General features: G+C 39.0%; 1 protein-coding gene across 1 annotated transcript in view; it reads right to left on the bottom strand.

The window, feature by feature from the left end:
• Positions 1-13,441, bottom strand: part of LOC102472240 (testis-expressed basic protein 1-like) — a 20,172-nt gene extending 6,731 nt beyond the window's left edge. Inside the window, 5 exon segments of the mRNA XM_027766656.1 lie at positions 3,958-3,972; positions 4,670-4,690; positions 5,986-6,006; positions 12,400-12,417; positions 13,352-13,441. Coding sequence (XP_027622457.1) covers positions 3,958-3,972; positions 4,670-4,690; positions 5,986-5,995 — 46 coding nt within the window. The 5' untranslated portion in view covers positions 5,996-6,006; positions 12,400-12,417; positions 13,352-13,441.
• Between the last annotated feature and the right edge of the window lie 1,050 nt (positions 13,442-14,491).

Below are 14,491 nucleotides of genomic sequence, written 5' to 3'. Positions count from 1 at the left end.
GATAGTGTTAGGGTTAGGGCTAGCGTTGAAGGATAGTACTAGGGATAGGGTTAGGGTTACATCCCCCCTGGGGGTGATTTCTCACTTTCTACCTCTCTGTCTCTGTCTGTCTGTCTGGTGAGTGCACGCGCTCTATATTAAAAAAAACAAACAAACACTCACTAAAAAAAAAGGGACATTGTGAAAAAAAATCTTTTGATTGTATTAGAATTGTGTATGGGCTACTGCCCACAATAAATGGACTTTCAGCCAGGGCTTACAAATCTTTGGATTATGTAGATTTATACTGTAAGTATGCAACAATTATGAAATCTAAAGGAACAAAATGATTTACACACTGTTTTGAAATCTGGGGAAAAGAAAAGAGGAACTTAGAATGCAGTTGGAATAATGGCGTGTGGCTTACTGCTGCTACCCAAAGGTGAAACATAAGTGAATCTCTGGGAGAAAGAGGGAGAGAAAGTAAGAAAGCAAGCCTACAGGTCTGGAGCTCCAGTGGGAGTCCAGTACCCTTAACTACCATGTCACCTGCTGGCCCGATGCTGATAAGGAATTAATTACTAAAAATTTTAAACTTTGACTGTAAAAAAAAATAAAGAAGAAGAAGAAAATGAAATAAAGAGAGAAAAAATTTTAAATTGGATTAATTTTTGTTAAAGCTGAAAGATACTGGGAAATAGCTATTACATTAATAATTCTAATTGATACTTAATGTAGAAAATAGAACATGGATTTTATTAGGAAATTATTCTTAGTTTCTGGTTTTGTTTGTTTGTTTGTTTGTTTTGGAGAGGCTTTTGTTAATAGGGTCTGTGTGTTCGCCAGAAAGACAGAGACAGAGAGACAAAAAGCGAGAAATCAGCCCCCAGGGGGATGGCCATGCTGCAATCCCTTCTCCTGCAATCTCCTCTCAGGATCTTGGGCACGCACACACATGTGCCCGGCTTGAGTTTAAGCCACCAGGTCCAGGACTCAAACCACAGTGGACTACATGGGAGTCCAGTGACATAGCCATTATGCTAACTGCTGGTCCCAATCTTAGGTTATTTAAAAAAAAATTTTGTTTTTAGGTTTTTTCCACAGGATATGTGTGCTTGTCAGAGAGAGACACAGATGGAAAGTGAGAAATCATACCCTGGGGGAATTGCCATGCTGCAACCCCCTCTCCTCCATTCTCCTCTAGGGACTTTTGACATGCATGCACAGACACCCTTTGTGATTTCTAAGCCACTGGGTCTAGAACTCAAACCGTGGTCAGCCATGTGGGAGTCCAGTTCCTTAACCACCCCGCCACCTGCTGGCCTCAAGAAACTAATTTTAGGTTCTTAATCCAGTGGTCGATGGGAGAGCATAATCAGATTCAGACTCTGAAAGATCGGTTTAGCATCAGAGAGATGAATCATTATAGTTCTCTGACGGTGAATTACATTTGAAAGGTCACATAGTCGTTGGCTGAGTGTAGAAGTGAGAAGAGACTCAACCTGAGAAGATGATATGATTGAGGAACTAAATTATCTTAACTCTTCCTTTGAACACTGAGCTAAACCATAATGTTCTGTTCTTACAAATATTCAATTGGAAAGAATATGTTTGAAATATATATTAATAAGGATATATTTTACCTGACAGTTTCTAAAAAGATTAAACTGATTTTTTTTTTCCTGTCAACTTCAAAAAATGTATGTATTAGAAATTAATTTATCACAGGACCAGCAGGTAGTTACGGTGCTGGGCTCCCACATGGCTGACTGCAGTTCAAGTCCTAGACCTGGCAGCTTGGAAATCATGCCAGGTGAGTGTGCATGTGTGCCCAAAGTCCCAAGGAGGAAATGGAGGAAAGGGTATTGTGGCATGTCCATCCCACTTGGGAGGTAATTTCTCATTTTCCCTCTCACTCTCTCGTGATCACTCACACCCGATGATAAAAAGAAAAAAAATAATCATTTCTAAAAAGAGTTGGGATTGTGATCCCTTCTCAAATATAAACACATAGGGACTCATCTGAATGTCAAAAGGAAAAATCACTGTTTTCTTTTTAAAAAGTATTTTGCTATAGGGTGTGTGCTCTCACCACAGAGAGACACAAAGAGAGGGAAAATGAAAAATCACCCGCCAGAAGGAATGACCATGCCACAATCCCTTGGCCTCCATGCTCCTCTGGGGATTTTGGACATGCAAGCACAGGTACCCAAAGTCTGGGCACTTGATCCCGCAGTTGGCCACGTGGGATCCAGTGCCTTAATATCACCCTGCCTCCAGTAACTGCCCTTTTCAACTTCATCTCTGTCCTTTCTCCCCCTATCCAACAGAGATGAAACATGGTCAAATATAAGAACATCCTTCGTATTTGTCAGTGTTTGGACTGTTTGTAATGTGTCTCAATCAATTTAAGTCTTATTTACTTCTTTGATTATATATTTACAGAGTGTTAAAAAATTGTTATCCTGTCTTATCTTAATTGTGGGAGCCATGTGTTAAAATAATCCTGATATAGAGAAATTAGAATTTAGAAAACACTTAAAAGTCAGTCACTGATTGTTTTAAACATTGATTTAAAAAAACAGCCAGAGAGTACGTGTGCTCACCAGAGACTGACAGGGACAGTGAGGGAGAGAGAGAGAGAGCGAGAGAGCGAGCACAAAAGCACCTTCCCCGGGGCATTGTCACACTGCATTCCCCTCTCCATTTCTCTCTCCTTTCAGGATTTTAGGCTTGCATGTACACACACCTGCTGTGTCTTTTAAGCCACCAGATCTGGGATGCAAACTGCATGGTCAGGCATGTGGAATCCAGCTGCCCTAACTACCAGATCACGGCTGGCCCCAAACATTGATTGAAAAGAGAAATCTACTATTTTTAAAAGAACTCTTTGGTTCTTGTAAAGAACATTCAATTGTTCGGCTTTCTAGTAAATGTTTATAAACCTTTGCTTTATGACAAGTTTTTATGACTAATCACTAAAAAGGCATTTATGAGTCAGGGTAGGAGAAGCTGTCCTGGTGTAGAGAATGTATACTTTTGAAGACAGGAAATTCTGGGTTTAAATCCTCATATTGCTGCTTACCAACTCTTTAATCTCTCTTTTTTTTCTTGGAGAGATTTTTGCTATAGGGTGTGTGTGCTCGCCAGAAAGACAGAGACAGAGAAACAGAAAGTGAGAAATCACCCACGGGGGGGGATGGCCACGCCAGAATCCCTTCTCCTCCATTCTCCTCTAGGATCTTGGGCATGTATGCACACGTACCGGTGTGAGTTTAAGCCACGGGGTCTGGGACTCAAACGCAGTCGACTACATGGGAGTCCAGCGACATAGCCATTACGTCAACTGCTGGTCCCTACCAATTGTTTAATCTTGAGCAAATAACTAAGCCTGTTTCCTGATCTGCAAAGTGGGAGACATATTAACTGCCAGGAGGGGCCGTGGTCAAAATAAGAGATGCTGCTGTGGAAAGTGCCTAGCATAGTGCTCAGTATGTAGTACATACGTGCTCAATATCTACTGTCCCCCAAAGGCAAGTTATTTAGAAGGCAATAGAAGTAAATAAAAGTTTGTTCTTAGCTATTTTTTTTAAATATGATTCAGGGGGCCTTCACTTATCACTAAAAAAAGTTCTGAATTCCTAGTAAGCAACTAGTGGAATTCTTTTTATTATATTTTTTATTATATTCCTTTTATTATAATTTTCCTTTTATCATATTTTGCTGGGTGTCAGTGAGGAAGTTTTTTCTCAGAGCCTAGAAGATGGCCAGAGATTGTGGCATCTTTTCCTATTAACTTTATCTCCTCTGTGGCAATCTATCCAAAAATAATTATTTAGGATCTTGAAAGATTCTGGAGAATAGAGACTTTTTAAATGACCTTAGAAATATAAGTCTTTATTGTGGGAATATAAACAGCAAGGCTTATAACTACAAACAATATAAAATATCAGAGTTGGAAATAGATAAGGAGCTTACCCATCGGAGATAGTGCTAAAAATAAAGAACAAAATAGAGATCAGTGAAGATTTTCCAACTTGAGGGGAATCCACCATCCAATGACATCTTTTCTAGGTAAATGCAAGGGTCGGACCTCTAGGGTAAAAACCTGTTACCTCAGGAGCGATGCTGGTCACAGTGCCACATCCCACTCTACAGAGAGACCTATCTTTAGGATGCCATTTAGTTAAGGAAAGGATTTAAATTCTTAGATGAGTAATATCAATTCTAATGGAATTAAAATTATTGCATTTCCTACCTTTCTTTGTTCTTCTAACGTCAATTTTTTGCCCACTCTCCTTCTGATCAGTTTGAATAATGTGTATTGTTGGTGAGTTATTAAAATCGCCATATTGTTCCTACACCTATTCTTTATGTCATCCATAGGGGATTTTCTTTCTAAATAAGAATTATCAGTTGTCAGGTTGTAACAGAGAGAAAACAGCCTGTGTTATGATAGCTGGGAATATATATTAGCGATATTTGGTTATAAATACAAGGTCATTATATTTTGTTACAAAAGAATAATAGAGAATCTAAAGTGAAATATGAGGAAATCTCAAAAGTGAAATATGAGGAAACCCTTTATTTAAGAAATATCGACTTTGGTTGACACAAGAAAATTTGGGAACAATAACTGAAAGGTCCCAGACACAGAAATAGGTGAGGTACAAAAATGATCCGAACTTACTGATTTTTCCAGAACTGTCCACTGAAAGAGACAAAGGCAAACACATCAGTAGGTATTGCATTGCCCTTCTGTCTAATCCTCAGGCCTCTACACTGGCTGGAAACTGTGTCACTAAGAACTAAGTTTCACCCATTTAACTGCAGGAACTTTCATTTCCCTCCCCTTCTCTTGGCCTGTTGGCTTGTAATTTAGAGAGACCTTGAGATACGCTACTTTAAATCATAGTCCCTTTTTTATTATTAGTTAGCAATTATGTCTAGCATTTTACAATTTATAAAATACGGGATGTGTAATGGTCTTGCTTAAAAGATGTGCACCAACACTCTACACTGACGTTTGAAATGAGATATTTAAGCTGTAATTGTTGCCAGGTATTGAAGTACTAAAAAGTGCAAAATAAAAAAAAGCATGGGAAACATAATACCAACCAGGATTGTTTACTGGGAGTGAAAATGTGGAGTTAGGGTATCTAAAACATAGAGCAGGAGTTGGCAAAGTACAGTTCTAGGAATAATTCAGCTTCCTACTTTCCTTCCTTTGAGGTAAGAATGATTTTACATTTCAAATTGTTAAATGATGATATTTTGTGACATATGCAAATTATATGAAATTCAGAGGTCAATGTCTACAAATAGTAACTAACTAACTAAATAAATTTTTCGAGAGACTGATAAAGAGAGGGAGCACCCCCGCTGGGGCCTGTTCATGCCACAGCCCTTTCCCCTCCATTTCTCTATCCTGTCAAGACCCTGGACATGTGTGCCTGGCGTGTTGCCACCAGTACAGGGATTTGAACCATAGTCAGCCATGTGGGATCTGGCTCCAGCACCATAGTGCTTAAGCATTGTGTTATGGAGTCAACCCTCAACAAATAGTATTTTGTTGGGACGTATCTATGATCAGTCTTTAATATATTGTCTATGACTGCTTTTGTCCTATAACAGCAGAGTTTTGTAGTTGTGACAGATTTTACAGCTTATGAAATCTTATTTATTTATTCATTTGTTCTTGAGCACATGTACTCACAGAGACAAACAGACAGAGAAAGAAGGCAAATAGGAAATCACCTCCCAGGGAGTATGGTCATGTGACAATCCCTTTTCTGTTTCCTCATGGGCATGTACGTGCACACACCTAGCATGATTTTCAAGCTGCCCGGTCTAGGACTCAAACCATGAAATCGGCTATGTGGGATCCAGTGCCTTAATCTCCATGCTATGTGCTAACTCCGAAATACGTATTTTCTGATCTTTTCAAAATTTTCCCACCCCAACCCTAGAGGAAACTAAAGTACTAGAAATCGATGAGAAACTTACTAATGGGCATTTGAGGTATTCCTGAAAATCAAAGCAAGAGGATAGGTTAACAGAAGCAGTTTTGGATCAGAAACACAGTTCTTCACCTCCCATCTAGTGCTTCCTTCTAGGGGACCGTGAAGACCAGTAGCAGTATACAAGGCAATATGGTAGGGCAGCAGAGCCTCTAATGTGTTAGAAGAACCTGGTAGTTTTCATCACCTTTATAACTCATTGTGGTCCAAGTACTGCTTTTACCCTTGACTCTGCCAGTTTCCAGTATAGCAGAAAGGGAAGTCCTGAAAGGAAGTCTGAAAGTTTCAGACTCTGCTCATGATCTGCCAGTTGCTACCATATTGTTTGAATCAAAATTGACGTTGTTATAGTAGCTTCCAAGGGAGGCCCTAGATCTGTCGCTGCTTAGCTCTCCCTCCGATAGCTTCTCTTTGGACATTCCTTCCTTCCTTCCTTCCTTCCTTCCTTCCTTCCTTCATTCTGCTTCCATTCAGCTATACTTGCTTTCTTGCTTTTCTTTAAATAGTCTGGAAATATTCCTACCCCAGGATGGTTTATAGTCTTTGCTGATTAAAATATCCCCCTCTCAGATATCTGTCATAGCTAATTCTCTCACCACGTACATGTTCCATTTAGTAATTCTATCAGTTGTTCAGAATGGGGTGCTGAATGTCTCAACTATATTTTGTGGGTTTTCTATTTCTTTTTACACTTCTATCACATTTCTTCCTGTATTATTTTGAAGCAGTGTTGGTATACACATACCCAGTAATTCTATGTCTTCATGATATGTTAGTCTTTTTTATTATGCTGTGATGCTCCTCTTTGTCCTTGGTAATTTTCTTTGTACTGAGGTCTACTTTATGTGATATAAATATAACCAATTCTGCTTTTTTTTTTAAAAAATAATAGTTGCATGAGATATATTTTTCATTCCTTTCTATTTTTGGTAAATTTGAAGTGAGTTTCTTATAGATCATATTTTTTTATGTACTCTGCTAATCTTTACTTTTTAAATGGCATATTTATTTGGACCTATAGTTTTTTCTTAAATGGAAACACAGTTTGTGTAATTTTCCTTACTATTATGAAAGACAAGACTCAATTCATTTATTTCAAGGAGGCAAAGTCAGAAAAGACTTACTCTCTTCCATCAATCGTGGTAGTGGCCCAAGTTTAGATAGGATAAACTTTAAGACAAAGATCATCCTTTCTCTTTTGCCTTTAATTCTATTTTAGTTAAAGGTTTCTTTGCATTTTATAGTCTGGCCCTCCTTATATTGTCACTTGCTGTATCTTCTCATTTTATTTTTTATGTTTTGGAATTTTGTTTTGTGACTTCTGCTTCAGATTGAAGTCTAAACTTCCTACTGCTTATATTTCAGTCTGAAGGTAGGGTCGCAAAACAAAATTTCCCTGCGTTCTGACCCCCAGCATCTTTTGCCAGCATTGTCTCCCTTTGTTTCTCTTTTGAAATTTAATTCTCTAACCAGAGAAACCACTTCCCTCCATCCCTTTGTCCTTTCTGTGCAATTTTCTGTTTCTAGGGGCATTTGTTTTACAAAAAAACTCAAACCAAATCCAACCAAAACTAAAAACAAGAAGCATAGTAATAATAATAATAATAAAACCATAAAAACTATTTGTAGCTTAAAAGAATACTAGAAAATGTGGGAGAAGAGAGATGGACAACAATTTGATTCTCAGGGTGCAGACTGATCAGATGTCAAAAGTGTCAGTGCAAGTGAAGAAACCCAGATAGTACAGGAGACCAACTGAAATTGAGAATGATGTCAGGAATTTACTCGCTGATGCAGGACCAATTATTAAAAAGAAACAGAAACTAATTCATTTTTTTAAAAGTTTAATGTATTGAATTCTCATTGAAAATCCACTTTTGACACCAGAAAAGGGACTAAGAGACTTTGGGGAAACAAATCCCATAAGAATATGGTATACCTTATTAAGTGATTTTTTTTTTATCTTTAATTTTTTTGGCTATGTGGCATGTGTACTCACCAGACAGAGAGAGAGAGAGAAAGTCAGAAAGTACCTCCCCAAAGCACCTCCCCAAGGAAGACAGCCACGCTGCAATTTATTTTTCTCCATTCTCCTCTTAGGATTTTGGTCATACGCAAATGTGCTTGGTGTGCTTTTAAAGCCACCAGGGGTGGGACTTGGAACTACAGAGTCAGCTGTGTGGGATCCGGCTGCCTTAGCCTCCATGTCACCTGCTGGCCCAGTAGTTCTCTTTTTTCACCACAACCTTAAGTAATCTGGCCTTGTGTCAGGGTTTTAGCTAATAAAGTTTTGGCTTTTTGCTATGTTACTTTGTCTTTAAGACAAATGGTGGTTAAAAGTATAATGGTCTCTGGGGCCGGCAGGTGGCACAGTGGTTAAGGGCACTGGACTCCCACATGGCCAACCACGGTTCAAGTCCCAGACCTGGCGCCTTGCTTTCTCACTTTCCCTCCCTCTCTTTACCTCTCTTACTCTGTCCCTCTCTGACCAAATTAAAAATAAATAAGTAAATAAAGTTAATATAAAATAATTATTTAAAAAAGGTATAATCCTTACTATGTTTGCTCTTAGAGTTTTACAAAAGTTGTTAGCTCTTGTCATTGCTTCTCTGTCCTTTCTATCCTTTGCACCAATAGATTTTTCACTTAAAATCAGTAATTTTAGAAAATTCAGCAATATCTTAATGTAAAAGAGATGTCACTTAGGTTCTGCCTTAACATTGAGTGATAGCAATCACTGACGGCGTGGAACCAGACCTTGTGGAAGGCTAGAGGACACCAGAATTGCTAATGAAGAAGCATTCTGGTTAGTTTTGAAAAGAACTATTAGTAAATTCAATACAAAGCTCAAGTTTCCAAAATTTGGTTACTGATTATATTGCCTTTTTTTTTTTAAGAGATATTTTTGCTATATAGGACATGTGTACTTGCTGGAGACACAGAGGGAGACAGAGAGACGAAAAGCAAGAAATCCCCTCCTAAGAGGAATGGCAATGTTGCAAGCCCCTCTCTTCCATTCTCCTCTAAGGATGTTGGGCGTGTACACACACATGCCTGTCGTGAGTTTTAAGCCACTGGATCCAGGTCTCTAACTGTGGTCATCTACATGAGAGTCCAGCAACATAACTGTTATGCCATCTGCTGGTCCACCAATTAAATTCTTTATAGTGGTAGAAGAAAGAATTTCTGAGATAACTAAACCACTTTCTTTACTAAGAAGGAAGCAGCAATGAAATACAATAGGCCAAACCCCTCTGTTGTTTTTGTCCAGTTACTAAGGCTAGTGGACAAAGCTGGAGACATCAGTATACCACAATATCACAGTAACTGGAGTGATAGGAGATAGAATGCAATATTAGAAATTATTACTATTGATTAATAGTAGGACAAAGGTCTTAGCATTTAAACAAGAAATTGCTATGGGGCACGTGTACTCACAAGAGAGAGAGGGAGAGAGAGATATCACTCCCCATGGGGTGATGGCCATGCTCTAATCCCTTCTCCTCCATTCTCTTCTCAAAAGTCTGGACTCCTGGGACCAGCAGTTAGCATAATGGCTATGTCGCTGGACTCCCACGTAGTCGAACGCAGTTCGAGTCCCGGACCCGGTGGCTTAAAACTCACGCCGGGCGCGTGTGCGTGGGTGTCCAAGGTCCCGAGAGGAGAATGGAAGAGAAGGGATTGCGGCATGGCCATCCCCCCTGGGGGGTGATTTCTCTCTTTCTCTCTCTCTGTCTCTATCTGTCTGGCAAGCACAAGCGCCATATAGCAAAAAATCTCTTCAAAAAAAAAAAAAATGGGACCAGCAGTTAGTGTAAAGGCTATGTTGCTGGACTCCCATGTAGTCAACTGCGGTTCCTGTCCCGGACCCGGTGACTTAAAACTCATGCTGGTCGTGTGTGTATGCATGCCCAAGATCCCAAGAGGAGAATGGAGGAGAAGGGACTGCAGTGTGGACATCCCTTCTGGAGGGTGATTTCTCGCTTTCTGTCTGTCTCTGTCTGTCTGGCGAGCACACGCGTCCTATAGCAAAAACTTCTCAAAAAAAAAATTGTGGACTCCCATCCACATATACATGACATTATTTTTTAAGACACTGGGTCTGGGATTTGAACAGCTCGGTTGGCCATGTGAGATTTAGCTCCCTTAATCACCATGGCACCAGCTGGCCTGGTTTTATCATTTGATAAAGAAATCCAGCTTTCTCAAAACCCTTAAAGTGCTTCATTAGCAGTGTCAATTTAGCACACACTCTTTATGATTACCAAGTGAAGGACTAAAAGAGATGCTTCAGAATCTCACGTCTAATCATATAGGAATTGATCCTTTGTCGGGGTTTTACTTTGAAAGAGTAACTATAATGGTTCCTGTTGCTAATGGAGTTGGTATCGTCATCCTACAGTAATTGTAACGTTTGCTTTTGAGAGATTTTTGCAACAGGGTGTGTGTGCTCACCAAAGAGATAGAGACAGAGAGACAGAAAGTAAGAAATCACCCCCTGTGGGGTGGGAGATGGCCACCATGTGGTCCCTTCTCCTCCATTCTCTTGGGATTTTGGGCACTCGCGCACACGTGCCTGGCATGAGTTTTAAGCCACTGGCTCCGAGGCTAGAACCTTGGTTGACTAGAAGGGAGTCTAGTGATGTAACCATTACATCATCTGCAGTCCTCTAACATGAAAACTTAAGTCTATTCTTGAGCAATAGGTGACAAAGGGGAAAGGACATGCACATGTGTTTCTTAGGAAATGGGGAAAAAGCATAAATCTATATTCATTGATGATTTTTTCTTTTTTGAGAGGTTTTTGCCTTAGAGTTCATGTACGTGACAGAGAGAGACAGAGGCAGTGAGAGGGAAAGTGAGAAATCACCCCACAGGGAGGATGGCCACACTGCAATACATTATCCTCCCAGGATCCTGAGCATGCATGCACACCCATCCAGTGTGAGTTTTAAACTCCCAGGTCTGGGACTTGAACTGCAGTCGGCCAGGTGGGAGTCCAGCAACATAACCAATACGCCATCTGTTGGTCTCTTCACTGGTAATTTTTGAAAAAGTTCCTTTTGAAAATTCTCCATAATAAGAAAAAGGAATTAGGTGTTGCCACATTCAAGCTTAGATATTCATAATTTCCTTGTCTTCTTTCTTTTGACTGAGAGAAATTATTTCTTCTCTCTTTCTCTTTTTCTTTCTCATCTTCAGATTTCCCTCATGGCTTGATTTTTTGTAGACAAAAATGTTTGAACTGTCACCAGCACTTGTTTCACCCCTCTATTTCTTCTACCAGTTGGGATTGCCTTACATCAATTTATGAATAAATCAATCAGTTCTAGTAATGTGGAGGAAGGAGAATGAGAACATCAGAGGTGCAAGGAAATGATAAGAAATAATAGCAGGGCCAGCCAGGTGGTGTGGTGGTGTAGGTGGCTGGATTCCACGTAACTGACTGTGTGATTGAGTCTCTGACTAGGTGGTTTGATTAACACACCAGGTGTACAGGCATGCATGTGTATTCAAAGTCCCAAGAGACTAGAGGAGAAGGGAATGCAGTGTGGCTGTCTCCCCTCGGGTGTAATTTCTCACTTTCTCTGTTACTCTCCCCTTCCTTCTCTCCTTGATGAGCACATGTGCCCTATAGCAAAAACTTAAAACAAACAACAACAACAAAAAAAGAAAGAAAGAACAGCAAATAGAGATAATGCAAATTAAGTTTTAATAGGGATTAAATGAATTTATCCACAGCCACATGTCTGGTGTTTTAGCTGGAACTTGAACCTAGGTCAATCCTGTTTATTTTTTAACTACATAATATATTACCCTTTCATCTTTATACCAATTAACATCATGCAAATAGTTTTATTCTGTATTTAGAATTATTCTAAATACAGATATACAATTATTCTAAATAATTCTATATCTAAATTATTCTACAGATGTGCTCTGTATTAGCGCATATCTATAGAAGTGGAATTATAAGTTTAAGGGATATCATGTTTTTATAGATCTAGTAACACACTGCAAATTCAATTTCTAAAAGGGTTAAATTAATCTAAATGGGATAAACATTTTAGGCAAAAGAAGAGAGAATTTATTAAATGACTAAAAATAATTTTAATGGGAACATTAACGTATAATGTTGCCAGCATCAATTATATTTAATTATTCCTTTTCATTAAGTGAAAAATACTACTTTAGGGTCTTGACTTTCTTTTTTTCTTTTTTTTTCTTTTTTTTGCCACTCATCTGACATATAGTAGATTTTAAACTCTTCAATAACTTAAGGGGACAGTAGACAATAGAAAGGCAGAAGAGGTTGGGAGATGTGCATAAAAAATCTTTTAGTTGAGGGGGAATTTTCTAAAGGGCACTGGAATCAAGAAATAAATGAATAATAACTTACCAATGGGTATTGAAGTGACTGGCAGAACAACATGAAACAAAATTGGATTAGCAGAGGTTTTGGATCAAGAATATAGTCTCTTCCTTGCTCTTTCCAAAGGATAAACAGAGAGCTCTTTGGAAGACACCAAACCTCCCCCAGAAGGATATCCATAATGGAATAAGGACGAACATTTCTTGTGTGGTGAAGGAATATTCCTGTCTATTGCGACCGGCCTGGCGTTACTGTATTTCAACTTGACAGAAAGGTGGAAGGGCTAACCCTGTATGCTCAGGTCATTCTTTTTCTTTCTCAACGAGTAGGAAGGTGTAAATACTGAAGATAACTTAAATAATCACAAATTTGAATGTTAATTGCAAGTATTCTCCTGTGACTACTTTAAACATATTTCCTTCCTTCTATTTCTCCATATTTGTTATATCTCACCCTAGACATCTTTTTTTTAGATTTTCTAGGGCATATGAACTCACTGGAGAGAGAATGAGAGACAGAGAGAGAGAGGGAAAGTGAGAAATTACCCCCAGTGGGGATGGCCACACTGCAACCCCCTTTCCTCCATTGTCTTTGCGGGACTCTGGGTACGCAAGCACACACCCAGCATGTTTCTCAAGCTGCCGGGTCTGGGACTCCAACCATGCTGTTGGCCACATGGGATCCAAACCTCTATGCCATAGGCTGGAACCCTGGATATCTTATTTATTTATTTATGATTATTATTTTTTGCAGCATGGGAAGTTTTGTTACTAAAAACTATTTGAAATTCTTTTTTAAGAAAACAAAATGTTTTTTTTTTTTAACCCAGACTTTCAAACAAATTGAGTGATTAATAACCCAAAAGATTGCTAAATAAGAAATAGAAGCATTAAGTGCAATGTGGATCAGTTAGGAAAAATTTTCTCCTCATTTTGGGATCCCAATTTGTATCAGATTTATGAAAAGAAAAGAAACTTACTGATAGGTACTGCTACATGTGCTAGAATCCAAACACAAAAAGGGTTGACACTGATTACAGAATTAATAATGATAATAGAATTCTTATTCATTGCGTTTTCAGACAGGACCTTCTAGGATGAAAAGAAACACCAAGCTCCAAGCCCTTTACTTCAGTTACGTTAGCTGCTGCTTTTTTTTTTTTTTTTCTTTTTCTTTTCAGTAATATAGTCAGTCACTTCAAAAGAGTGAGAAAGAGGTGAGTTTTAGTCTTAGTCATCGAAATACCTCAGAACTAGAAAAGCCTTATTTGCTTTTAATTTTGCTTCCAGTTTTTTTTGTTGTTGTTGTTGTTGTTGTTTGTTTGTTTTGGAAAGAGTTTTGCCATAGGGAATGTGTGCTTGCCAGTGAGAGAGAGACAGAGAGAAAAGAGAGAGAGGGAAAGTGAGACATCACTTCCTGAGGGGGGATGGCCATGCTGCAATCCCTTCTCCTCCATTCATTTCCTGGGATCTTGGGGTTGCACACACATGTATCTGGTGTGATTTTCAAGCCACCAGGTCTGAGACTCGAACCGCTGTCGGCCATGTGGGAGTCCAGAGATGTAAACACTATGCCATCTGCTGAGCTCTTGCTTTCAATTTCATTTCATTCTATCTCACTGCATATTCTTTCCTTAGTTTTTATACTTTTTATCTGACATGTCTGTCTTATCTTCAATTGAAAAATGCATTCTTTTTGTTAAAATGTCAGGAGAGCCAACTCTAGGAGATCTTAACATCTCATTCCTGACAATTTCTGTGTATTGGTTTCATTTTGTAGATAGTATTCAGTAACCAAAGGGAGAAATTGGTTGATTATGTGTAAAGAACAAATAGGGGAAGTTTTAATACAACTAAAAAAATGAGAATAGCCTTCACGTTCTCTGCCTCGTCCTCAAGTAATAATGAATTTTACTATGTCCTGACATGAACATTTTCATTTTTCATTTTGCCAGTGTGCATGCACTCGCCAGAGCGAGAGAGAGAAGGAAAGAGACAGAGAAGCAACCCCAGTGGGGCATGGTCATGCTGCAATCCCGTCTCCTCTGTTTCTCCCTCCTTTCAGAATTTTGTGCACACATGCATTTGTGCCTGGTGTGTTTTTCACGCTGCCTCTCCTG

Source organism: Tupaia chinensis, unplaced genomic scaffold (assembly GCF_000334495.1).
Source record: "Tupaia chinensis unplaced genomic scaffold, TupChi_1.0 Scaffold143603_1, whole genome shotgun sequence".
NCBI classification, from domain to species: Eukaryota; Metazoa; Chordata; class Mammalia; order Scandentia; family Tupaiidae; genus Tupaia; species Tupaia belangeri.
Note: the sequence above shows the minus strand (reverse complement) of the source record. Positions and strands in the feature narration are given on the sequence as shown.